At 50.1% G+C, this 26,282-nt stretch overlaps 2 protein-coding genes across 2 annotated transcripts; both read right to left on the bottom strand.

The window, feature by feature from the left end:
- On the bottom strand, positions 1–11,922 carry EEF1G (eukaryotic translation elongation factor 1 gamma). Its single transcript, XM_062196002.1, has 10 exons — positions 11,815–11,922; positions 10,596–10,754; positions 9,895–9,958; positions 9,599–9,741; positions 8,934–9,077; positions 5,279–5,408; positions 4,729–4,933; positions 666–838; positions 452–576; positions 1–237 (listed from the first exon to the last, which is right to left on the bottom strand). Exons 1-10 carry the CDS (start codon positions 11,824–11,826, stop codon positions 79–81), a joined length of 1,314 nt encoding a protein of 437 aa, XP_062051986.1. The 5' UTR covers positions 11,827–11,922; the 3' UTR covers positions 1–78.
- A 323-nt stretch (positions 11,923–12,245) lies between these two features.
- Positions 12,246–26,207, bottom strand: TUT1 (terminal uridylyl transferase 1, U6 snRNA-specific). Its single transcript, XM_062196001.1, has 9 exons — positions 26,063–26,207; positions 24,607–24,797; positions 20,096–20,411; positions 19,829–19,929; positions 15,662–16,131; positions 14,973–15,082; positions 14,707–14,817; positions 14,442–14,534; positions 12,246–14,071 (listed from the first exon to the last, which is right to left on the bottom strand). Exons 1-9 carry the CDS (start codon positions 26,142–26,144, stop codon positions 12,927–12,929), a joined length of 2,619 nt encoding a protein of 872 aa, XP_062051985.1. The 5' UTR covers positions 26,145–26,207; the 3' UTR covers positions 12,246–12,926.
- Between the last annotated feature and the right edge of the window lie 75 nt (positions 26,208–26,282).

Here is a 26,282-nt window from a genome sequence, read left to right as displayed (position 1 = left end):
TTCAATGTTCAGTTTCCTTTAATGACCCCCATCTCCCTGAAGGGCAGGTGCAGGCAGCTAGGCGATGGCAAGAGGCATTCACTTGAAGACCTTGCCCTGATTGAAGGCTTTGCCCACATGCTGGAAGGCCCCCTCCCAGGCAAAGTACTCTCGGACCAGCGTCTGGGTTTCCTCGCTGCTTGGATCCAGTTTCCTCCACGTATACGACTCGTAGTCCACCTGCCAATCTGGACTCAGCTGGGGACAGAAAGCCAAAGAAGCATGTGGTCAGACACTGTCCCACACCTGTGGTACTTTCATCTTAGACACAAGGACGGCTGCATGTGTGAGTAGCTCCTGCCCATACACATTCCTAAACTCTCCTGAGCGCCAGATGGCCCAGGAATAAAGTATTCTGCTTCCCAAATCCTTGCCCCACCTTCAAGAGGCTCCTCCCCTCCATGCTCCTCACCGGAAAGGCAAGCTCTTGGCCTCGGAAGACCCAGATTCCAGAAATGGAGCTGCTATTGTTGGTTCCGAAGAGGATGACACTGGCAAAGGCATTCTTCCTCAGCTTATCCAACCGCTGGAACATTCCTGAAGTGACAAAGGAGAACACTCCGCCTTTAGAATCGCATCGCTCACACCCTGTCCTCCTTCCCCTTCCCATTCCACCTTCTTCTCACCGGTGATGAGGTTGCAACTCATGAAAGTCTGCGTGAGCTCCTCAGGGAAACGGTACTCAGCATACCACAGAGACCAGCCATCCTTGTCAAAGTGCTCCCAAAAATATGGCAGCGCCACAGAGAGAGTGTCCTCATTGGAGTACTTGCGCTTAAACTCATCCAACACAAAGGTACTGAAAGGAAACACGAGGCAGTCACTAAGGTCCTACGGAGACAAGAGCGTGGCCAGCTAGAAGCTAAGGGTGTGCTCACTTCACAGTTACTGGTTCAAAGGAAGCGGCTGCTGGCCCAGCAGATGTGTATAACCTTATGAGGGAAGAGAGCCGAGCAGAGGGGTGCGAACAGGAGCCCAGGACACTTCCCTGCCTAAGCATGCTAAGCACGTGGAGGGCGGAACCGAGTGGGGGACCCAGTGAGACCTGCTCCAGTAAGGACATGGCTAACTGCTGCCCCCAGGTGGAGACAAAGAGTAAGGGCTCCTTTTCCTCCCTGTCCAGCCTCTCCCTGGGCAGTTTTCCATGAGCCACATTCAGTTACTGACGCACCCAAGTCCCCAAGTCTTCCCCCAACCTCTTCAGGTTACACAAGCTGCAACAGGAATGCAAGCAGAGGGCCTCCACCTAAAATCTATACCCACACCCTTCAGTCCTGCTCTGCCCCCAAACAAGTTTGCATTGTGAGAACCTTCAGGTTCAGCTTATCTTGGAGGAAGTCTGGCACACTGAGCCAAGAGTGCCAGCATCACCACAGGTTCTACTTTTTCTTTCCAATTTCAAATACATATGCTGACTTTAATGCCAATAAACAGGATAACTAACAATTTTTACATTTTCCTCTGGCCCGATACAAGCATGACATATGCAGTTTTGTGCCTTCCTTTTTGCTAATACTGTGACATGCTATTATGAATTCTTTACTGAAAATGCTAACTAGATTGATTTGCTCACCACATATCATAAGTGGATTATCACACTATACTCCATGAATAGGTACAATTACAATAATACAAAAACCTTAAAAATACATTTTTGTAACACAATTTTCACACAACTCTTTGCCAACATTTTAATGGCTAAACAGTCCTCTTCTACACAAAATGTGCCATGAACCTACTGAACCCTGAACAGTAGATATTTAATAGGTTCAATTATCAGCATGGACATCACCAACAGTTTTTTTTAATCCTTATAACAAACCCGTGAACTACAGCCCTTCACCCCTATTCTCGCCTCTGTACAGACTTGTCCCAGGCTACACTGCAGCAAAGCAAAAACTCTGTCCTTTAACAATAGGATCCCAGGTCCCAGAGACCAGATTTGAGCAGCTTTGAGAAACCTCAACCACCCCAAAAGTTAGACTGGGGATTTTCTCATACCCCCTGAACTGTTTCAACTTTATTATTCATGGATCAATTTCTTTTTTTTTTTTTTTCCAGGAAACCACAGGCTCCTCAAATGAGCTTAGCTGAATCATATTAAAAAAAACTAGAACTAAACTCTGGATAGAAGTCTCTGGGGCCGGCGCCGCGGCTCACTAGGCTAATCCTCCACCTTGCGGCACCGGCACACCAGGTTCTAGTCCCGGTTGCCCCTCTTCCAGGCCAGCTCTCTGCTGTGGCCCAGGTGCTTGGGTCCTGCACCCCATGGGAGACCAGGATAAGCACCTGGCTCCTGCCTTTGGATCAGCGCGGTGCGCTGGCCGCGGCAGCCATTGGAGGGTGAACCAACGGCAAAGGAAGACCTTCCTCTCTGTCTCTCTCTCTCTCACTGTCCACTCTGCTTGTCAAAAAAGCAGCACAGGATGGCCCAAATGTTTGGGCCCCTGCTAACCAAGTGGGAGACCTGGATGAAGCTCTGTCTTCAGCCTAGCCCAACCCCTGCCGTTGCAGCCATCTGGGGAGTGAACCAGTGGCTGAAGATGGATCCCTCCTCTCTCAAATTCTAATTTCCTTTTCTTTTCTTTCTTTCTTTTTTATTTTATTTTTTATTTATTTATTTATTTTTTTTTTATTGACAGGCAGAGTGGACAGTGAGAGAGAGAGAGATAGAGAAAGGTCTTCCTTTTTGTTGTTGGTTCACCCTCCAATGGCCGCTGCGGCCGGCACATCTCGCTGATCCGAAGCCAGGAGCCAGGTGCTTCTCCTGGTCTCCCATGCGGGTGCAGGGCCCAAGAACTTGGGCCATCCTCCACTGCCTTCCTGGGCCATAGCAGAGAGCTGGCCTGGAAGAGGGGCAACCGGGATAGAATCCGGCGCCCCAACCAGGACTAGAACCTGGTGTGCCGGCCCCACAAGGCGGAGGATTAGCCTGTTAAGCCATGGCGCCGGCCTCAAATTCTAATTTTCAAATAAATAAATAAGTCTTTAGGGAGTGCATTGTGGCATAGTGGGTAAAGCCACTCCTATGATGTGGCATCCCATGAGTCCTGACTGCTCCATTTCTTTTTTTTTTTTTTTTTTTTTGACAGGTAGAGTGGATAGTGAGAGAGAGAGAGACAGAGAGAAGGGTCTTCCTTTTTGCCATTGGTTCACCCTCCAATGGCCGCTGCGGCCGGCACATCTCGCTGATCCGAAGCCAGAAGCCAGGTGCTTCTCCTGGTCTCCCATGCGGGTGCAGGGCCCAAGCACTTGGGCCATCCTCCACTGCACTCCCGGGCCATAGCAGAGAGCTGGCCTGGAAGAGGGGCAACCGGGATAGAATCCAGCGCCCCAACAGCGACTAGAAACCCGGTGTGCTGGCACCGCAAGGCAGAAGATTAGCCTGTTAAGCCACGGCACCGGCCTTTTTTTTTTTTTTTAACAGGCAGAGTGGACAGTGAGAGAGAGAGAGACAGAGAGGAAGGTCTTCCTTTGCCATTGGTTCACCCTCCAATGGCCACCGTGGCCTGTGCGCTGCGGCCGGCGCACCGCGCTGATCCAAAGGCAGGAACCAGGTCCTTATCCTGTTATCCCATGGGGTGCAGGGCCCAAGCACTTGGGCCATCCTCCACTGCACTCCCAGGCCATAGCAGAGAGCTGGCCTGGAAGAGGGGCAACCAGGATAGAACCTGGTGTGCCAGCGCCGCAAGGCGGAGGATTAGCCTGTTAAGCCACAGCGCCGGCCGATCTATTTTCTTACCAAAGGAGAAACCTATTACATATGAAACTCTCTAATAATTAGCAATGTTTGTGTAACAGCATATACAATCTTAGTAATTAGTTTTTTGGTCTTGCACAGAAAATACCTCGAAGCAACACCTCTCAGCCCCCTCTAACTTGCTGCTGCCTACTAGCGTGATGCTTGTCATCTACAATCTGACACACAGCTACTGTGCCAACAACATGGTGCTCCTCCACGCTCCACCTCAGACCAGAACGACTGGAAAATGCAGGGGGCAGTGGTGCCAAACGTGAACCCTAAACAGACCATGCAGACTGGAGGCTTTGGGAGCAGCAGACTGACTGGGGTGAAAAGCTTAGAAGTGACCAGGGAAGATGTTTCTCCCATTGGCCCTAATTCCCAGTAAAATGGCTTGGGGCAGACAACTAGACAAGCACAGGATGCCCTCCATCTTCACACCAGAAATATCCCTTTCTCCACATTCTTTTTTCTAAGACTCCCTACACTTACTGAAAAGAGGATGCAGATGAAGAAGTTCCTTGGAGGCACCACCCCTTCTCTTAATGAGCAACTTTCATTACCACCTGATCCATCAAAACCGGGTGGGCGGGGAGAAACCAAAGGATCCTGCTCTGGTGCCCCCGCCTCAGCAAGTCCCTCTGCCCCTCCTCCTCCCTGCGCCTCTCACTGCCCGGGATTCTGAGGTCTCAGATGCTCTTAACAAGCAGCTCACGATTAGTTCACCTCCACACCTCCACACAGCCCCTGCTTCTCTCCACTAAAAGGGGAGTTGCAATCTTCCCAATTATCAGATGTATTCAGGACTTGCTTTTGACTTCCGGAATGTGCTCAATAGTTCAGTATAAGGTCAGAGAGTTGCTCTATTTGCAAATTAAAATTCTGGCAGCAGCAGCGATGAATGGAGACTACAGAGGCGAGAAGCCTGTTCTCGCCCATGTCCTTACCTTTTGGGCAGGTGGGCAAAGGGGTCCTTTGCCTTGGGCTCAGCAGCCAGTGCCTGCTCGCATTCGTCCATCTCTTCCTCAGGAGCTGGGGCAGCTGCCTTTTTCTCCTCTTTCCGCTCAGCCTGGGGCTTCTGCTTCTCCTCCCGTGAGCCTTTCTCTTTCCGTGGAGTGTCCTTTTTAGGCTGGCTCTCTGCAAACTTTTTGGCTGGTACACAGGAAAAAAGAAAAGTGATCACCTTGTCTCTTCCCATAGTCCTCCAAAAACAGGCAGCACAGGGAACTAAGGGACAGCTGATGGAAGGGACAAGGAAACTGCCTGCCACCAGTTTACTCAATGTCCCTGAGCAAAGACACAACCCTCAGCCACAAAGACATGCTATATCACAATTCGATGTGCTAATGCAACTGAGTGGGTACATGGACAAACTTGACAAAATATCAGCCACTGTGCGTGATACCTTACACTCTACAGGTGCCCATAACCCAAAGGCTAGACAAGAAATCAAGCAGTGGACTCTGGCCACGTGTTGCTCCACCTCTTCAGACTTACCATCAAACTGGGCCATCTTCTCACACAGTTTCACCTCCCCCAAGACAGCCCGAAACTGGGGCTGATTAATGCAGGTGAGGAACCAGCGGTTGGTATTCGGAAAAGCCTGGCGGAAAGAAGGCTCCAAGACCTGCCAGGATGCAAGGGTGGAAACAAAGTCAGAGGACAGAAAGCCTTGGACAATCTCCAACCAGAGCCCAGGAGACCAGGGCCTCTCTCTCCCCGAGACCCCAGGCCACACCTTCCTCTACAGCCCCAGACAGCAGCGCCCTACAGCCTTTTTCTCTTTCACCTCTTTTTTCACAGCGCAGTCCAACTTAATGGATACTTGGGCCCATCCTCTATGTATCAAGAATCCATTTGGTAGAAATAATATTTAGTATCTTGCTGATTTACAAACTTACTTAATGTCCACTGTTTTAAATCTTTTAAATTTCAAATGTCAAAAAAACAAAAGTTGGGGGTGGGCATCTGACGTAGCCATTGAAACCTCATTTGGGACAAGCACATCCCCTATCACAGGAATGCCTGGCTTCCAAGCCCAGCTCTGCTCCCAATTCCAGTCTTCCTCCTAATTTATGCCCTGGGAGGCAGTAGCACAGTCCAAGGACTTGGGTCCCTGCTACCCACAATGGAAATGCCAATTAAGTTCCCAGCTCCAGACTTTCACTTGGCCAAGCCCAAGATATTGTGGACATTTGGGGAGTGAACCACAGGATGAAGATCTATCTGTCTCTCTCTTCCTATCAAATAATTAAGAAAATAAAAAAGTAATTTTAAAAAATAAGATAGAACCAACAAAAAGCTCTAAAAATGGGCTATAGGAGCCAGCACTGTGGCATAGGTTAAGCCTCCACCTGTAGAGCTGGCATCCCATATGGTTTGAGTCCCAGCTGCTCCTCTTCTGATCCAGCTCTCTACTAAAGGCCTGGGAAACCAGTGGAAGATGGCCCAAATGTTGGAGCCCCTGAACCCTCGTGGGAGACCCAGAGGAAGCTCCTGGCTTTGGATTGGCCCAGCTCTGACCATTTCAGCCATCTGGGAAGTGCACCAACGGATGGATGACCTCTCTCTGTCTCTCCCTCTATCTGTAACTTGGCTTCTCAAATAAATGTATATATATATATATATATATATATTTTTTTTTAAATAGGCTATTGGGGCCGGCAGTGTGGTGTAGCATAATGCCAGTTCAAGTCCCGGCTGCTCCACTGACAATCCAGCTCTCTGCTATGGCCTGGGAGAGCAGTGGAAAATGGACCAACTCCTTGGGCCCCTGCACCCGCATGGGAGACCCGGAGGAAGCCACTAGCTTCTGGCTTTGGATCGGCACAGCCACAGCTGTTGCAACCAACTGGGGAGTGAACCAGTGGATGGAAGACCTCTCTCTCTCTTTCTGTGTAACTCGACTTATAAATGAATGAATGAATGAATGAATGAATAAATAAAATAAATAAATCTTGGCCAGCGCTGTGGCACAACAGGTTAAAGCCCTGGCCTCAAGCACTGGCATCCCATATGGGAGCTGGTTCTTATCCCGGCTGCTCCTCTTCCAATCTAACTCTCTGCTATGGCCTGGGAAGGCAGTGGGGGATGGCCCAAATCCTTAGACCCCTGCACCCATGTGGGAGACCTAGAAGAAGCTCCTGGCTTTGGATCAGCACAGCTCCAGCCATTGCAGGCAACTGGGGAGGGAACCAGCAATGAAAGACCTGTCTGTCTCTACCTCTGTCTTGTTTTTCAAATAAATAAAATAAATCTTTTAAAAAAAATTGGCTATGTATATTTATCTTGTCAAACACAATGATAAAAACTGTAAGTATCTATTACCTATACTGAGTACACAATATAATTCACATAACATACTATTGTCAAATTTCAGAAAAGTGAAAATTCAACAGCAAAAAAAAGTATAACTGATTTAGAATTAACAGTCCTTTAAATTAAACTTCATTCATGAAGACCTCACAGATCTAATTTTCACTATGCCAAAATCAGAAACTGTGGTTGCATCACAAAATATAGCTTTCAGAAATGCTGGTTCTGCCATATGTGGACTCAAACTCTGCTGTACCACTTCTTACATCAGCTGTGGAACCGCAGGCAGGTTACATTTCATTGCACCCATACAGCAGGTGTAGACTAAGATAATTCCTGTGAGGCCCTTAGCACAGGGTGTTTTTTCCCTTGCTATTATCACGTTACTACTCTGGAACAGCATGGGCCCAAGAGCTGCCACGTCCTTCTCCTTTGATACAGTAACTTACAAAGTGATTATTACTACCCTGATTTAACACATCCCAGAACAGAAAATACATGGAACTAAAGGAACACATTACACCCACATCCCTCTACCTCTATTAGTAAATAATGGACCTGAATCTAGATCTACCTCCAAAAGACCTCGATACTAACGCTATTACCCTTACTGCTATCTTCACAACCAAGCACAACCAGGCTTCAAGAAATACAGAAGTCACTGAACATTTAGCAGCTACACAAAAACTAAGGGCAAAAGAACATAACCCAATTTCTCAGGAAACAGAAAAGCAGAGTCAGGGTACTCAGTCCTGGGGTGGGCATTTGGCGCAGTAGTTACAGATGCTGCTTGGGATGCCTGAATCCCGTTATCAGAGTAGCTGGGATCAAGTCCCAGATCTCTTCCTTACTTTTTTTCAAAGGTCTATTTATTTATTTGAAAGTCAGAGTTAACAGAGAGAGGTCTTCCATCCACTGGTTCACTCCCCAATTGGCCTCAACAGCCGGAGCTATGCTGATCCAAAGCCAGGAGCTTCTTCAGGGTCTTCCACACGGGTGCAGGGGCCCAAGGACTTGGGCCATCTTCTACTGCTTTCCCAGGCCACAGCAGAGAGCTAGACAGGAAGAGGAGCAGCCAGGACTAGAACCGGCGCCCATATGGGATGCCGGTGCTTCAGGCCAAGGTGTTAACCTGCTGCACCACAGCACCGGCCCCACCAGATCTCTTCCTGATTCCAGCTTCCTGTTAATGCACACCCTGGGAAGCAGATGATGGACTAAGCAACTAGGCCCCTGACATCCACTGCAAAGATCCAGACTGAGTTCCAGGCTCTTGGTTTCAGCCTGGCCCAGCTCAGTCTGTTGCAGGTATTTGGGGAATGAGCCACTAGATGCAATATCTCTGTCAAATGAAAATAAACAAAAACACTCTTAAAAATAAAAGTCTTAAAACAAGAGGCTAGCATTGTGGCACAGTGGGTTAAGCTGCTAGTTCCTATTCTAGTTCCAGCTTCCCAACACACTGGGAAGGCAGCAAAAAGACTGCCCAACTACTTGGGTTCCCACCACCACATGCGAGGCCCAGATGGGGTTTCTGGTTCCTGGCTTCAGTCCAGTCCAGCCCTGGATGTTGCACCCATTTGAGAAGTGAACCAGAGGATGAAAGAGTTCTCTCTGTCACTCTGCCTTTCAAGCAAATAAAATAAAAACAAAAAACAAAAACAAAAATGATACTACCTGGGATATCCTGGGATTCCAACAAGGATTCCTCAGACTAACTGCTATCTCAGACTCCCCTGTAGGCAAGGCCTTGGCAAAATACAGAATTCAGGGTAACCTGGAAGATCCATTACTTTGAGTACCCACCTACTCCAAACCAGTACTTTACATACTTCACCTGTTTATAGAGCCATAAAAGGGTGCAGACAACTGTGATGTCAGCCAGTGTCACTCGCTCGCCCACCAGGAAAGTCCTCGTCTTCAAGTGAGCATCCAGCAGCCCCAGAATCCGCTTCACCTCTTCCTTTGCATTCTCAGTGGCCTATTGATTTGAAATCACCAAACTTATCAGTGGGAAGCAATTCCTTTCCCTCAACCCTCCACAGAACTAAAAAAGCTGTTTCACTGATTGAGTCTGGCTCACCCAGACCAGCCCTCTTTCAATGGATTCAGATTCTAAGATGATTCCAAATCACAAAGCTCTCCATGGTTAAATTTCTTTATGGTCAGTCTGGCTTCATTTCCACGGTAATGATGGTACTCATTTATCTTTGGATAAGCAGATGGAATCTTGGAGGTCATCTGGTTTAACTCCTCTACAACTTGGTAAACTTCCTACAACAGAATTCTCTCCTCTGATCTCTTATGACAGACAACACTTTCACTGGGTCTGACCAAAAAAAAGCCAGATACCACCACCCACTGTTCCACATTTATACTCCAAAGCTTACGTTTTCTCTCTGCCCACACTTTGTTTTCTCAGTCTGTTGTATTTCTTACTCCCCAGCATGCAGAAGCTGATGCCAACCCTGCTCCTGCTTCTCCCCAAGTTCCGAGGCTCACCTGCTTGTTGTGATGCATGATGCCCAAGGTGGGGAACACCCAAGTACTGGCTGGGGGCACTATGTCGCTATCGGCAAAGCTCACCCACTGCACCACCTGGGCGGCCGCCTCTGGAGTACTTCCCCGCAGCTCCTCATTGCTCACTGCAGAGGCAGAACACAAAGAGCAGAACTTTGGGATCATGCCAACATCAGTCTAGGCTCCCAAGGATTCCTCCTTGTCCACTCCAGCTCACCCGCATCCTCTCCTGCACCCTCATCCCACACCCTCCCATCCCCATATGTGCCTGTAATCACCATAGTAGGCAATGGCGTTGCTCTCAAACACACAGAATCCATCATCACCTTCAAATGCTGGAACCTGGGGGCAAAACAGTGAAAAAATAAAGAACATCTCATTAGCAAATCCCAGGAACTGAACTGTTTTGGGCAAAACTGTCTACATAAGGCTGACAATTCTTGTAATCCAAACTCTTAATACCATCTAACAGACAGACTTTGATAATTTGGTATCCCCTGTAATCTGAATTCACCATATCTAAACTAAGAAACCCAAAATATTTGGTTATTATGAGGTATTTGTATAGAAGTCTTCAAATCAAAAGGGGCTAGAAACGAAGTAATACATGTTTGCTGTATCACTCGCTGTATCTGGGCTACGCACATGCACCTGACCCCCCCACTCTTAGTGCAGTTATTTCCCTATCCCTGTAAGCCCCTTGGATTAAAAACCTTGCTCACAATATATAATCTATATACTCACACTGAAATAGTTGGTCAAAACTCATTCTCTTTCTCAGAAATATAAAGCACACCTGTCAGTTTTATAAAGTCGCTGAGGAGCTATTATTTTTCACAACTACAATTATCTAAGAAAGTGTTGTTAACCACTGAAATGTGAAAGAAAATACCATGAGATAAGGCCCATCCCCAGAGTGATGGAATCAGGGCTTCTAAGGGTCCCAGGTCCAAAAGCCCCTCACCACTTCCTTACTCACCTTGCCAGCAGGGAATTTGCGGAGAAATTCGGGGGTTCGGTTGGTCTGGCCGAAGTGGAAGTGGGGTGGTGCGGAGAGCACGCGGACCTGAGCCCCGCTGTACTGAGCAGCGATGAGGGCCTTAAAGGCCCTCCAGTTTTCAGGGTATGTGTACAGGGTCTATGCAAGAAAAGGGGAAAAAGATTCATGTGAGGAGGGGCCCCAGCCTACACGCCATATGCCAGCATGGCTTTCCGCAGTCACCACAATCGGTTCAGCTCACTTTTACTCCCTCAGGGAAACCAGGTTCCCTCGTGCTTGCCACATGTAATCAGAGTCCTCCCAAACACCAAGAACAGAACGACGCATCAGCTGCTAAATAAAGCTCGGGGGCAAACTGACCTTCCCTAAGGACACCTCGGGAGCCACTCATCCTCCTTCCCCTCGAATTCATCTCCAAGAAACCCAGCACTGCCTCTACCTACACCCCTGCCTTCCCGGAGGCTGCGTTTCATTCATTGCCGGTTACCCAGTGCCTGCCTACTCCACCGCTGAGCTCATCCCTGCCTCAGAGCCACCAACCTCCTCTGCAGGCACACACATCCGGACGTTTCAAGTTCCCCTCAGAATAGCCAAGGAGACAACCAATAGCGTGCCCTCTTCCTAAATCGACGGCTCGCCCTAAAAAGCCTTTCTTGCCGAGTGGCGCACGCCTTCCCTCCCGCCCCGTCCCGCAGCGAGTTCCCAGCTCTGCCATCTCGGAGAGCCCGGCCAGCGGGATCCATCCACCTGGTCCGGCCTCACCGTCCAGAGATGCCTCGCTCCCCCAAGCCCCCCTGAGGGGCAAACCCCAACCATGCCAGCCGAGCCTCTCCACAAAGACCCTCCTCTTCGCTGTCCCCGCTGCTGCCCCACAAAACGGCCGCCAAAGTTCCGCCAGCCTGCCCGGATCCCGCGTCTCAACGCAGCAGTGACGCTGAACCCCCCGTCAGGCTCCAGACGGCCCAGATCCAGCATCGCACTGCTCCTCCACCCCAGACTCCTCCACCTCTGGCCTCTGAGAGCCCCATCCTCAGTTCCCTTCCAGGCCCTAGGACCTCCGTTCTCCTACAGTACGGTCTGTAAACTCCGGATCGGTCCCCCACTCAGCTCCAGAACGCCTCCGGCGCCGACTGGCCCTACTCAGACAGAGGATGGCGGCGGATAAGGTGACCCGGCTCACTAGACCCGGCAAACTTACCCCGGCCGCCATGGTGATTCCGCAGAGAAAGGGGGTTGGGCTCTCAGCGCTGCCGCAAAGTAAGCCGCCAGGGAGGAAAGGGAGGGGGTAAGGGGAGAGCCGTGGAGAAACAGCAGCCGGAAAGCGAGGACGGCATAGAAGGCACACGCACGACAGTTCGGTATCCAGCCGCGTTGGAGGGGGTGGGGCCTGAGGGGCTGCGCAGCCAGCGCGCTGGGCTTGTGACTGGCCGGCCCTTCTGCGGCAGCCGACCAATCAGAGCCCCGAGGTGCAGGTAGAAGGCGGGGGGGCGGGGAAACTGTGAGAACCGGCTACCAGGGCCGCCCCTTCGCGGCTACGTGGCACAGCGGCCCACCCCGTGCGGCGCCGGCGCCGGCTCCCGGAGGCGCACCCCTCCCGCCTTCCTGCGGCAAGCGGCCTGATGGTAGGTTCTGCCAGCCCCTCGCATCGCCCGCGAAGCTCACGGGACCGAGAAGCCGGAGCTGTGCGGAGGCGGGAGCTGGCGAGGTTCCTTTTGTTCCCGCTCTGGACTTTAGAGAGGAATGTACACGTAACAGGGGCTCGGGTCTGAAACCGTCTGCCCGAGTGAGGTTCGCCCACGTGACACTAGTTTGCAACTCCGCATGCTGGTACTGCGACAAGGGCACCAGACCTCTGACCCGCAGCAGTTCAGGGGCGCAGGGAGAACCCAGCCATGGGCCCTGCCACCCCCTTCGGAGCCTGCATTCTGCTGGGTTGCTTTTTACCCATGTTCCGGTGTGAAAATCTATTACTCAGTTGAAGAACGAGAATGGAAGAGGTCTGAACCCACATCTCCGGCGCGGACACCACGTGTAAACCCGGGGCAGCAGCCTCACTGGAGGCAGACTTGCTGCAGAGCCCGCAAGCGCGGTCATTCAGGAACTCTGCCAGGTGCCTGCAGGCCGTGCTAAGTGGGAAGACCAGGGTGCCGAGCAGGACCGATCGGGCTCAGCCAAGGCAGATCTGAGAGGGCTGTATTAAGGTGTGGGGGAGCCCAAGAAGGAAGCGGAAAGTACTGGGAGAAAATCAGAGAAAACTGGAGAGTATCTGTATTAAACTAGCAGCTTTATTGCCCTCTATGGCCCATGTCTTCACTTGAGGAGATTTCGCAGTGCTTGAGGGAGGAAAACTTGTAAGAAGTGATAGAGGTCAGGGAACAGGCCCTGGGAATCCCGGAGAGGGGTCACAGTGAGAGTCTGGTCAGCTTGGGAGGCAGACACGATGAAGGTCAGGAGGGGGTCAGTTTCTAGCCTGGGTTCACTTCCCAGTCCTCTCAGCTCCTGGGTTACCCGAGCCTCAGTTGCCAGCCACCCAGCTTCTGCGCCAGCACCACCTCCACTTGCTTCCTTGGTTTGCTGCTGCAGGCGCCTCCGGGCACGCCGCCGCCCCTGCCACACTCGGTGCCACAAGGCACAGGGCCAGCTCACTGAGGAGAGGAGTGATGCCCCCTTCCCCATGTCGCTCTGAGACCCTTCTTGGGCTGCCTCAGGGCCCTTGGGCCTCTGCTCTGCTAGTACTGTGAGAGCTCGCTGCCCTTCTCCCCCAGCCAGGTGCTTTCCAGGCATCAGGGGCGGCTCCCCTGGCTGCCCAGGGCTCTGCATGACCCAGTCCTGCACCGTCTCTCCAGCCTCTATAACCATCTCCTCCACTCCATCTTCACTGTGGTCCCCTGCATGCCCTTGCTGTTCCCCTTGCCCCTCCTCACAGCTCTTCTGTGCATCTAGTTTCACCCTTTTGCTCGTCCCTCCCTGGGGAGACTCCTCAGTCCCACCTCCTTCTGACCGTGGCCTCTTGGTTCCCTGTTCTATGTGGCATCCCAGTGCTTCCCTTAACACCTGGACCAGGGCAGCAGTGAGCTGGGGGAAGGGAGCAGGAGGTAAGGGGATGGGCGTTGCAGACAGCAGGGAGCTTGGGGAGCTGGGCTGCAGAAGGGGGAGCAGACCCCAGTCCCGACCCCGGGAGGAACGGTGCTGGTACTGGAGACTTCGGCAGTAACTGGCTGCCGCTCGGCAGCAGTTCTGTAGCCGCCCGGCCACGCGGCTGGTCACGTTGGCTGCAACGTTGTGACTTAGGTCAAAGGGGTCCTGGAGATTCATGGGGCCCAGGCGCAGACCCTCCCAGAGGTTAGAGGGCAGGCCCCCTGCCACAGGCAGTGCCTGACCCTCCCTCAGGGACAGCAGTGAGCCACGAAGATCCCAGGAAGAGACGCAGGAGAAGAACTGGGCTAGCAAGGAACCTGAAGGAGGCAGATTGGGGATAAGAGGTCACTTAGGAGCTGGGATTGAGACTGGGACAGGTCCTGACGGGAGCCGTTTCCTGAGAAGAGTCCCAAGCAGCCAGACTTCTCTGATCCCTGTGAACAAGGGGTCACGCCTCCCTCCCCACACCCCTGTGCTGCTTCTTGCCCTTGCTAACAGTGTAACCTTGGACAAGTCACTTAATCGCAGTAAGGCATGGTTTCTTCCTCTGTAAAATGGCAATGACAATATTAGCCAACCCCAGGGCTGCTGTGAAAACCATGCCAGGCACACGGTAAGTGTGACCTAAGTCACCTATGATTGAGAGGAACATCATTACTAGTCCTCATGCAGGCTCCCCAGACTCACCGACGGGTTCCACGTTGGCGCTGGGCTCCAGTCTTGAGGCATCCCTGGGGAAGCTACAGTCCCAGCCATCAACTTCTACCTGTTCCTCCTCACCTGTCAAAGTACAAGAGGTAAGGGACAATCTGGAAGCAGCAAGAGTAGGGGCGGGCTTAGAAATGGGGATGCAGCAGAGATCTCATTCCAGTGTAGCTTAGTGTATCTGGCTACGATGAAGAAGAGAGATGAAGCTGATGAAGTAGGAAGGGTGGAGGCTGGGCCTTAATACCTGCTTTCTGAGTGAGCTGAGACACAGTGGGCAACACAGGAGGGTCCCTGGTCTGAAGGAAATAGATCACGAGCAAGGTCAAGGCGTAGTTATTGAGAAGGGGGCCACTTCCTGGGTAAATAATCAAGAATTCCAGTTAGACAAAAGGTGTCTCTGGGCCTCTCCTGCCTCAGCCCTGGTTCCCGTACCTTCCTCCCTTTTCCTTCTGAATCCCTGCCTTCATCTGGACACCAATTCAGCCCACACCTGTCCCAATTCACACTCACCTGACAGCCCTCTGCCCTGAGCCCAGCAGCGGACGGTGTACACCAGGGGCCGCACTCGCTCATCCAGCTCAGAGCAGAGACTCAGGAATCGAGAGTTGTGCAGGGCCAGCCTGGGATAAAGGGGAGACTGCGCGTTAGGGCTTAGGAACTCTCGAAACCCATTACTCCCAGTACGCATTCCAGTCCTGTGTCACTGAGGCTGCTGGAATAAGGCCAAACACAGGTTTCCCAAGGCACTGCTGAAATGCTGGTCTTGTGAGAGAATGCAAAGTAGGTCAAATGAGCTTGGAAAGCACTACGTCCTCTTTACCTACCCTGACATTCATGGAGCGTGCGACTGCTCAGACCCTTTAACAAGCAAAAGGAAGGGAAAGAAAGAAAAAGGGAAGAATAGGAAGGGAAGCAGGGAAGAGAGAGGGGAAGGAGAAACCTATCTGCATTTAACTTAGCGCTGCCCGAATTTATTCAGCCATGAACTCTTTTCTACATCCCTTAAAAAACAGTATTCCAAAGAATGCACTTTATAAACATTGAACAGAAGCCAGACAGGAGAAGATAAGTGGCAGAAAGGATGGGACCAAACAAGAAAACACTCAAGACTGCACAGGGAGAGGAGCCTCCCACTACTCATACACCCCAGAATTCTCCATTGGCCTTCCCCAACCACGACCCCCCCAAGACAAAGATACCGATTACTGAGGGAGACGTCACCGTGGAGACCTGAAGGCCGATGGCAAAACTTGACCACAGGGCGCCGGGCAGAGGGCACAGTCTGGACTCGGTACACCCCAGGGACACACCCCCGGAGAATGGATCCCACCAGCTCCAGCATTGCTGCCCCCTCCGTTTTCTCTCCCTTTAGGGATTCTGCTAGTTCCAGGGCCTTCCCCAGGTCCCCCTCGCCCCTGTCCTCCTGTGGTGATGAGGTTGGAGACAGCGACTGGGGAGAGGCGAGGGTCTCCGAGGCCAAAGCAGAGTCCGGAGTCTGGGGCGCCAAGGAAGAGGAAGGCATTTCAAAGTCCAGAGCTTCAGAATCCTGGGGAGAATTCGGAGGCGGAGAGTCTGGAGGAGAGGCCGGGGTGCAGGCCAGGGCTTGAGGATCCAGTGGGGAAGCAAGGGCTGAGTCCAAGGACGGAGATTCTGGAGTCTTTGGGACTGGCTGTGGACAAGAGAGCTGAATGAATGCCCCTCCTGCTGTCTACTGACATCCCCATCCCCAAGATACTAAATATTACTACTTATTAGGCAGAGCACAGCGAGGGAGGGAGAGACAGAGAGATGGAGCTCTTCCCTCCACTGGTACATTCCTCAAATGGGTGCAATAGCCAGGACTGTGCCAGGCTGAAGCCAGGAACCAAGAACTCTACCCGAGAGGCTGGCATTGTGGTGTAGTAGGTAAAGCCACTGCCTGTGATGTCAGCATCCCATACAGGCACCAGTTGGGAGTTTCAGCTACTCCACTTCGAATCCAGCTCCCTGCTAATGTATCTGGGAAAGCAAAGCAGTGACAGGTAGCCAAAGTAGTTGGGCCCCTTGCACCCATGTGGGAGACCCAGATGAAGTTCCTGGCTTCAGCCTGGCCCAGCCCCAGCTATTGTGGCCCAAATGGGGAGCAGACAGAATCACTCTCTCTGTTACTTTGCCTTTCAAATAAATAAATCTTTAAAAAAAAGAAAAAGAAGAAGTGGTTGGAGTTGGAATTGGAGCTAGGACTTGAACACAGGTACCGTAATATGAGATGCAGACATCTAAGTGCTTCCTTAACTGCTATGGCAAATACCCACACAACAGCAACCCTTTCTTAAGATAACCTTTAATCTCATAAATGGTCTGTATTCTGCAAAAATGTCATTGTCACAAAAGACAAAGGCAAAGGAACTACTACAGATTATGAAGACTAAAAAGACACAGCAGTCCACTGCTGGGACAGCTGACACAATTACGTATGCACTGTAGAGTCTTGGAAAGTTGTACACTTGAGCCAGTGTATTATCTCCCCCATTTGATAACTGCACTGTCGTAACACACTAGAAAGCCTTGATTCTTAGGTTATACGTTATAATGCAACCTCTCAAATGATTCATAAAGGACAATGTGTGTGTGCACACAAGTATGCAGAGAATGACAAAACAAATGTCTTTTTTAAAAAATAACACCTTTTATTGGGGCAGAAGATCTATGGAACTTCACTTTCTGCTCAGTTTTTCTGTGAATCTAAAATTGCTCTAAAAAATAAAGACTATTTTAAAAAATAATAAACCTTTCCTATTCCAAAGACAATCTGTACATTACATGCTAGAAAATACAGGTTGTCTATGGCCATACCATCCTGAATGTGCCTGATCTCGTCTGATCTTCGAAGAAAATACAGGTAAGTAGGGATAGTGGCTGTGGCACCGTGGGTTAAACTACTGCTTAGCAGGCCTGCATCCATATCTGAGCACAGCTTGGAGTTCCAACTACTCTGCTTTCGATCCAGCTTCTCACTAATGCACCTGAAAAGCAGTGGAAAATGACCCAAGTTCTTGGGTCCTTACCACCCATGTGGGAGACCCAGATGAAGTTCCTGGCTCCTGGCTTCAGCCTGGCCCATTTGTGGAGTGAACCAGTAAGTGGAAGATCTTTCTCTGCCCTTCCCTCTTTCTGTCACTCTGCCTTTCAAATACATAAAATAAATCTTTAAAAAATAAAACAATGGTCAGTGCTGTGGCACAGTGGCTTAAGCTGCTATCTGCAGTACGTGCATCCCATATGGGCGCCAGTTTATGTCCCAGCTGCTCTGCCTCCCATCTAGTTCCCTGCTAATGCACCCAGAGAAGGCAGAGGAAGATGGCCCAAGTCCTCGAGTTCCTGCACCTATGTGGGAGACATGATGAAGCTCCTGGATCCTGGCTTCAACCTGGCCCCACCCTGACCACTGCAACCATTTGAGGAGTGAACCAGTGGATGGAAGATCTCTCTCTGTCTCTCTCCTCTCTCTGTCTCTCTGTCTCTCTCTCACTCTTTCAGACATATAAATGAATCTTTGAAGGAAAAAATAATTACAAAAATAAATTTAAAATAACTCCGGGGGCCAGCACTATGGTACAGCAAGCTAGGTCTCTACCTGCAGCACCAGCATCCCATATGGACACTAGTTCATGTCCTGGCTGCTCCACTTCCGATCCACCTCTCTGCCTGTGGCCTGGGAAAGCAGTGAAAGACAGCCCAAGTGCTTGAGCCCCTATACCTATGTGAGAGACCCAGAAGAAGCTCCTGACTCCTGGCTCCTAGCTCCTGACCAGCCCAGCTCCGGCCATTGAGGACATTTTTGGAGAGTGAACCAGTGTATGGAAAGCCTTTCTCTCTGTCTCTCCGTTTGTCTGTAGCTCTACCTCTCAAATAAATAAAACCTTAAAAAAAACACAAAAAACAAAAAACTCCTAAATCACCTTATTGTATATCCCTTTTTTTTTTTTTTTTTTTACAGACAGAGTGGATAGTGAGAGAGAGAGAAAGAAGACAGAGAAAAAGGTCTTCCTTTTTGCCATTGGTTCACCCTCCAATGGCCACTGCGGCCGGCGCATCTCGCTGATCCGAAGCCAGGAGCCAGGTGCTTCTCCTGGTCTCCCATACGGGTGCAGGGCCCAAGGACTTGGGCCATCCTCCACTGCCTTCCCGGGCCATAGCAGAGAGCTGGCCTGGAAGAGGGGCAACCGGGATAGAATCTGGCGCCCCAACAGGGACTAGAACCTGGTGTGCCGGCCCCGCAAGGCGGAGGATTAGCCTGTTAAGCCATGGCGCTGGCCCTTATTGTATATCCTTTTACTATATATTTTTTTCCAAAATAAGATAGTATATATAACACTTTGAAATTGCTATTTAAAATAAATAAAAATGAATAAACAAACATGTTTTAAAAGAAAGAAACAGGAGCAAGCATTGTAGCATAGGGGGATAAAGCTACTGTCTCCCACAATGACATCTCACATGGGTACCTATTTATCTCCTGGCTGCTCTACTTCTGATCCACCTCCCTGCTAATGGCCTGGGAAGAGCAGCGGAGGATGGCCCAAGTGGTTGGGCCCCTGCCACGCATGTAGGAGACTTGGATAAAGCTCCTGACTCCTGGCTCTTGGCTTCAGCCGGGCTCAGCACTGGCTGTTGTTATCTGAGGAGTGAACCAGTGGTTAGAAGATCTCTGGCTATGTAACTCTGACTTTCAAGTAAATAATTTTTTTAAAAAATTTTATTTATTTATTTGAAAGGTAGAGTTATAGACAGAGAGAGGGAGAGACAGAGAGAAAGGTCTTCCATCCACCTGTTTACTCCCCAAACAGCCACAATGGCCAAAGCTGGCCCAATCCAAAGCCAGGAGCTAGGAGCTTCTTCTGGGTTTCCCACATGGGTGCAGGGGCCCAAGCACTTGGGCCATCTTCTACTGCTTTCCCAAGCCATCAGCAAAGAGCTGGATCAGAAGAGCCACCAGGACACAAACCGGTGCCCATACAGGATGCCAGCACCACAAGTGGAGGCTTAGCCTACTACACCACAGCACCAGACCCAAAATAAATAAATCTTTAAAAAAAAAAAAAAAAGAAAAGAAACATGGTACATCATAGTACAACCTATGAAATGACGGGGACAATAAAATAGAGAAAATGAGATTTTCAGAGGCAGATTTCTTGTTATAACTGTCATCTATTCTGTGTCAATTCATTTTCATCCTAACTAATGCCTATCCATACTCACATTTCTCCAATTACAATAACCTTTTCAGGTAGGTCCTAGTATACCCATTTTGCAGATGAGAAACTAAGGCCCACTGTCACATGACCATTCTCACTGCCTCTTCCCAGCTGCCCCTCGTCACTCACCTGAGGTTCTTCCATGTCACCCAGATCCAAGAACAGGTCAAGATCACAGCCATGGACATCAAAGCTGTTTATGGAAGAGCCAAAAGGATGGACCACACAGCCTGGGTGCCGAGCAGAGAACAAAGGTCAAGAAACATCAGGGAGGAGCAGGGGTGGAAGAACATAAAGGAGTTCCCAGGCGGAAGAGCAGTCAGGTGACCACCTCCAGCAGTGACACTGAGGAGGGAAGGACAGGAGGCTTCGGACACAGTCGCGGAGGTGACTTACCCGGGAAGAACTCTGTGAAAACCTCCTGCATCAGGGCCACCACCAGGCTCCGAAGCTGTCGTTCGGCCTCAGACAGCTCCCTCAGCCCCACGAGCTTTACCATCTGTGCCCCCACATCTGGGGCTTCAGCAAGTGCCTTGGCCAGGTGCTGACTGTCAGGGGCTGCTCCCTTGGGGGATTTGGAGGCTGGGCTCTGGAACTCCTTCTGCTCCCGTGGCCGGACGCGCAGGCGGTGTCCTCCCAGGCTGTGCTGGGACTGTGACAAAACAGCCTCCCGAGCACTCACGTCCCCCATCTCCACGATGGCAAACACTCCCTAGCAGAGGAAGCATGACGGTTTGGTAACCAGAAATCCAAACATGTGGTGTAGCAGTGGAATATCTCATACATGGGAATACTATCTTGATGATGTTTTCATTAATAGGGAACATATTTAGAAAAGCAATTCTTCGGGGCCGAGCTGTGGTACAATGGGTAAAGCCGCTGCTACAGTGCTGGCATCCCCTGTGGGCACTAGCTCAAGTCCTGGCTGCTCCACTTCCAATCCAGCTCTCTGCTATTGCCTGGGAAAACAGTAGAAGATGGTCCAAGTCCTTGGGCCCCTGCATGGGAGACCCAAAAGAAGCTGGCTTTGGATTGGCCCAGCTCCAGCCATTACGGGTTTTGGGGGAGTGAAACAGCGGCTAGAAGACCCCCCCCCCCGCCCCTGCCTCTGCCTCTCTGTAACTCTGCCTTTCAAATAAATAAATTTTTAAAAAAGAAAAAAAAGCAATTCTCTCCCTCACTCTTACCCCATACATTTCTGTCACCCTAATCTGCCTCCAAAAATCCCATTTTGCCTATTTTATCATCCCCTACTCTTCCCAGTGTTATCATTTCACAGGTAATACTAATATCTACTCCCTAACTTTTCTTGTTTTCTAAAAAAAGAAAAGTTTATTTTGTATTATTTTTTTTGAAAGGCAGAGGGAGATCTTCCATCTACTGCTTCACTCCCAAAATGGCTGCAACAGCCAAGGCCTGGGCTGGGCCTAAGCCAGGAGTCTGGAGCTCCATTCAGGTCACCCACATGGGTGGCAGAGGCCCAAGCACTCAGGCCACCTTCCACTGCTTTCCCAGAAGCATTAGCAGGGAGAAGCAGTGGACTGGACGCAGAGCAGGCAGAATGTGAACCAGTACTCTGACATGGGATACAGGTGTCCCAAGCAGCAGATTAACCCTCTGCATCACAATGCCTGCCCACTGAATTGTGTATTTTATGCTGTGTAAAATTCTCAAATTTTTAAGAAAGGAAAGCTACCAACCCTACACTCACATCTACCCTTATGTCAGAGCAAAGAACGAAAGTGAAGCCAAGGACAAACCACTCTTTGGATCTGCCTAGGCAAGTCTTCTTAGCAGAATCACCAGCTTGCACTTCAGCATCAAGTCTGCAACCAAAGCTCCAGCTAGAAATTAGGCGTCAGGGCCGATGTGGTGGCCCAGCGGTTATGGCCCCAACTTGCAAAAGGCTTCCCATACTGGAGCGCTTGCTTCAAGCCCTGGCTGCTCTAATTCTGATCCAGCTTCCTGCTGATCTGCCAAGAAAGGCTGCAGAAGATGGCCCAACTACTTGTGGGAAACTAGATGGAGTTCCTGGCTCCTGGCTCCTGGCTTTGGCTTGACAGAGACCTGGCTGTTGCGGCCATTTTGGGGAATGAACCAGCAGATGGAAGATCTCTCTTTCAAATAAATAAATAAATCTTTTAAAAAAAAAAAAAGAAAGAAAGAAAGAAATGAGCTGCCCCTTTGCCTATCCTTGTCCTTGTGCACCTTTCTCTCAAGAACCTGACAGCATCAGGGAAGCCAGAATTAGCAGACTCAGAAGCAACTGCCCTCAACATTCTTCTCCTCTCAACACCACCTGCCCCAGCGAGAGCTACCATTCGCTGAATGCTCATTATAAAGCCAGCAGTTCACATAAACTATCTCAAAGGCTCCTAAGACTCCTATAAGATATATATTGTTGGGGCCAGTGCTGTGGAGTAGCAGGTTAATGCCCTGGCCTGGGGCACCGGCATTCCATGTGGGCGCCGGTTCGAGTCCTGGCTGCTCCACTTCTGATCCGGATCTCTGCTGTGGCCTGGGAAGGCAGTAGAAGATGGCCCAAGTCCCTGGGCCCCTGTACCCCCATGGGAGACCTGGAAGAAGCTCCTGGCTCCTGGCTTCGGATCAGCACAGCTCCAGCCATTGTGGCCAACTGGGGAATGAATCATCAGGTGGAGGACCTCTCTCTCTCTCTCTCTCTGCTTCTCCTCTCTCTGTGTAGCTCTGACTTTCAAATAAATAAATAAATCTTTTAAAAAAAGATATATTGTTATTTCCATTTTACAAGTTAGGAAATTAACTCAGACACTAAGTACTTGTCACTGCTTCCTAAGTAGGATCTTTTTTTTTTTTTAAAGATTTATTTTATTTATTTGAAAGACAGAGTTACAGAGAGAGGTAGAGACAGAGAGAGAAGTCTTCCATCTGCTGGTTCACACCCCAGATGGCTGCAATGGCCAGAACTGAGCTGATCCAAAGCCAGGAGCCAGGAGCTTCTTTGGGTCTCCCACACGGGTGCAGGGGCCCAACAACTTGGGCCATCTGCCATCCCAGGCCATAGCAGAGAGCTGGATGGGAAGAGGAGCAGCCGGGACTAGAACCGGCACCCATATGGGATGCTAATACTTCAGGCCAGGGCTTTAACCCTCTGTTTCACAGCGCTGGCCCCTCTAAGTAAGACCTTAAACTCCCAAATGCCCAACTTCTGATGATTTTTTTCAAGGAATAGTGGAAATTAAATGAGACAGTGTATGTAAAATACTTAGTACATAATTGGTGCATAGTAATTATGGAAAAATTTTAATCATTATTGTCATAATAATTACAACCCTCAGAAACTTGAAGTTTAACTTCAGGACAAGATCATTAATCGCAAATGAAATAAGTTATCAACAAACACAAGGTCACTGAACTTCCCAAAGAAGTAACTTGGGGCAGACACTGCCAAGTACCCATCAAATACACTTTCTCCTTTCCTCCTTACTAACAAAACCCTGATTTTGCTCAAAGAGGCAAATTGCCCGCTAAAAATGCTTAATTTCCCAAGCTTGCCTATAACAAGGGGAAAAGCCCTGAAAAGCCCTCTGGAGAAAGTTTTTCCTCAGAAATTAAAAAAAAAGTGGGAGTTACACTCAGCTGGCACTGGCCTTCTACATCATACTCTTCAACCTGGCTTCTTCGGCCTAAAGATGGGTAAGCAGCAGTTGCACAACTATGAGGTAAGAACCATGTGCCAATAATAATGACAGAGCAGTAGGAAAACTGCAAAACCCAGGACTGCCAAGGTCTGGATTGTTGGTTACATGAGAAAAGCTAAATTATTTTTAATCCATTTGTAGTAGAGTTACTCAATATAGTCCCTAACAAAAACAAGCCCACCCACCCTGATCCTAAAAGAAGGGCCTAGGCTGCTTAAGGATATTTGGGATCACCCAAGCCACACCTACATACCCACAGTGCAGCCTCAGAATCACAATGTGACCAACAACACAACAACACAACAGTGAGTTTTTTTTCAAATAACTAAAGGTGCAGTAATGAAAAGGTCCACCTGGCATATAGAGTTAGGCCTGTGCTTGGGGCACCCACATCCCATATCAGAGTGACTGATTCAAGCTCCAGCTGCTCCACTTCAGATCCAGCTTCCTGCTAATGCATCCTGGGAGGCAGCAGATGATGGCTCAAGTATTTGAGCCCCTGCCACCCATGTGGGAGACCCGAATAGAATTCCTGGCTCCTGACTTTAGCCAAGTCCAGCTCTGGTAGATATTTGGAGAGTAAACCAGCAGATGGAAAATCTCTATCTCTTTTTTGCCTTTCAAGTAGATAAAAAAATAAACATTTTTTTAAAATCAGGGAATCAAGACAAAAAGAACCACAAAAAATGAACACTGAGACAGAGAGTTCTGATCACATAACCTCAGTACCTATTGATGTAAGTTACTAAGTTGCCAACCAGTTTATTAGCTGGCTTCTTGTGCATTTGTCCTCCATTGGTAATGCTGTGTTTAAGCACCAACGTTCACTCTAATTACCCACTGTACTATCTACTTTCTCACCTAGACTGGACGTTCCATGTGAGCAGGCCCACATCGATCCCATTCACTACTCAGAATGCAGCCCTGAGGCAGTGCCTACTAAAAGTGAGCAATGAATAACTAACTGTGAACAAAACATTAGCTGAAGAAGTAGATGACAGACAAGTCCCTCAGTGACCAACCCTGATGAAATAAAACCCAGGGGGCAGGGAGCAGGATGTGAAGGTACGAGAAGCTCATAGTCAAAGTAGCCCAAGTACCATGGTGTCCACCAAGACAAGGTCACATCAGGAAGCAGTCCAAACAGGCTGCTGGTTTCTCTCTCTTGTCCCTCTCGGTATGTGGCACACCTGATCCACTCTTAAACCCTCGAGCCATTCTCTCTACCTTGTCCTTGTCCATGACGATGCTGGCCACAGGTCCAAATGCCTGGAAGTACTCAGAGAGCTGAGCAGAATCCACATCCCTGGGAAATCCACTGACAAACACACTTCGAAGTCCCTGGGCCTTTCTGGCAGCTCGTAGTTCTACCAGGTGCCGGTGCTTCCGGCCTCCCAAATGGGCTTCTAAGCTGGGTCCTGCAAAGACAAGTGAGAGACAAACACATACAATTCACTATCAGCACATCTGCCCCTTGCCTTTGTGCTCTGCCTATGTAAATCCTACCCATCTTTCCAAACCACAGTGTGGCCTTTGAATAAACAAAGCCCCAGCTGCTTTCACAGTTCTCTCTTGTCCATTTGTCTGTATCATGCATCCTTTAAATGGTTTCCAAGGGAACTAGCTACACTATCAATAGTTCTTAAACTATATATATGCCAAAGTAAAGCAACACCAGCCAAAGGTAAAACAATAAATAATAAAAATTAACAGGTAACTCCTTCAGGACCTATTTAGAAGAACTAATGGCTGAAGGATCCTCCTGGATTGTCTCTGGGTATGTCACAGTGATTGCAAGTGCAGGATCTGAAATCACACTGCTCAAGTTCAAATCCAAGCTGTCAAGCTGAGGCGTTCATGTCTTGCTCATCAGTTTCCCAAGATGTAAAATGGAGATGATAATAGTACCTACTACACAGGTATTATTCATATGTAGCGCTTGGCAGAGTCTGGGACATGGTAAATGTGGGGAAATAGGCTGCTATTTTTATTATGAATCAGCTGCTTGCTGTCACCGAGGCAGGTGGGGCCAGAGAAGACCTGAGTTTCTACCTTGCCTTACGGGACAAACAGTCGTAGTACCGTTCACAAAGAAAATGAAGACCTTGTCTAGGTTAGCTCTGACTGCATGCTTCAGGTACAATTTGAGGTCTCCCTGCGCCCCTTGCGCCGTCATACAAGGACGCTGTCTACCTCGCCAAGCCCACCTCCTGCCTCTTCCCCACCGGTACCTCTTCTCCAGTTATTCGTGCCCTGCTGGTTCACCCATCCCGCCGTTGGGTGGGTCCCCTTTAGGGCTTCCCAGACTCAATCACCGCCCTGTGACCCCGCAGCTCTCCAAACATACCTGCGGAGCACTGAGCCCGTCCGTCTCTGGGTGGTGAATCACCTCTCCCCACTCACCCACCCACCCCTTGGAGCCCAGCAGAGTACCAGGCACAGGGCAGGTGTCCAGGCAAACTTTCGGAGCGATTTCCTACACTGGGAAAGAAGGGTGTAGAGTGGTGGGGCCGTCCCCGGCTCTCCAACTCTCTCGGACGTGCAGAGTGAAAAAGCAGGTGAGGGACCCTACCGCTGACGGACTGGAGAGGAACCATGGTCTGCACGACCCTAACTTTGGCTAGGATCCACAGACGAAAGCCCACCACCACCACCACCACCACCCTCACTAGCCACCGCTCACGGTTGGCTGTAGTAATGTGGCAGAGGCAGCAGCGGAAACCCCCGCGCGGCAGCGACTCGACATCCGAATCCACCGCCGCCATCGCGACCCTCCGGCGCCGACGGAACACGGCCGCCCCCGCCTCCGCCTCCGCCACCGCCGGATGCCGCTTCGCCGGTCCCCAGCGCGCTCGCAAGCCACTTCCGCCAACCGGAGAGGAAGTGACGGTCAGTCGCGAGGA

The sequence above is a fragment of the Lepus europaeus genome, chromosome 7, assembly GCF_033115175.1.
Source record: "Lepus europaeus isolate LE1 chromosome 7, mLepTim1.pri, whole genome shotgun sequence".
Taxonomy (NCBI): Eukaryota; Metazoa; Chordata; class Mammalia; order Lagomorpha; family Leporidae; genus Lepus; species Lepus europaeus.
This window is presented reverse-complemented; position numbering and strand designations above follow the sequence as displayed.

What these genes read in the sequence shown, in the direction of transcription:
- EEF1G (XM_062196002.1), bottom strand. An exon ending in TTTTATGGCTCTATAAACAG is followed by an intron (nt 5,409 to 8,933) that starts GTGAAGTATGTA and finishes GCATCCTGGCAG; the next exon opens with GTCTTGGAGCCTTCTTTCCG. An exon ending in GAAGATGGCCCAGTTTGATG is followed by an intron (nt 4,934 to 5,278) that starts GTAAGTCTGAAG and finishes CCTGTGTACCAG; the next exon opens with CCAAAAAGTTTGCAGAGAGC.
- TUT1 (XM_062196001.1), bottom strand. Translation starts at nt 26,144, where the DNA reads ATGGCGGCGGTGGATTCGGATGTCGAGTCGCTGCCGCGCGGGGGTTTC. An exon ending in GACGTCTCCCTCAGTAATCG is followed by an intron (nt 15,083 to 15,661) that starts GTATCTTTGTCT and finishes CCTTTATCCCAG; the next exon opens with GCTGGCCCTGCACAACTCTC. An exon ending in TCAGCTCACTCAGAAAGCAG is followed by an intron (nt 14,535 to 14,706) that starts GTATTAAGGCCC and finishes GTACTTTGACAG; the next exon opens with GTGAGGAGGAACAGGTAGAA.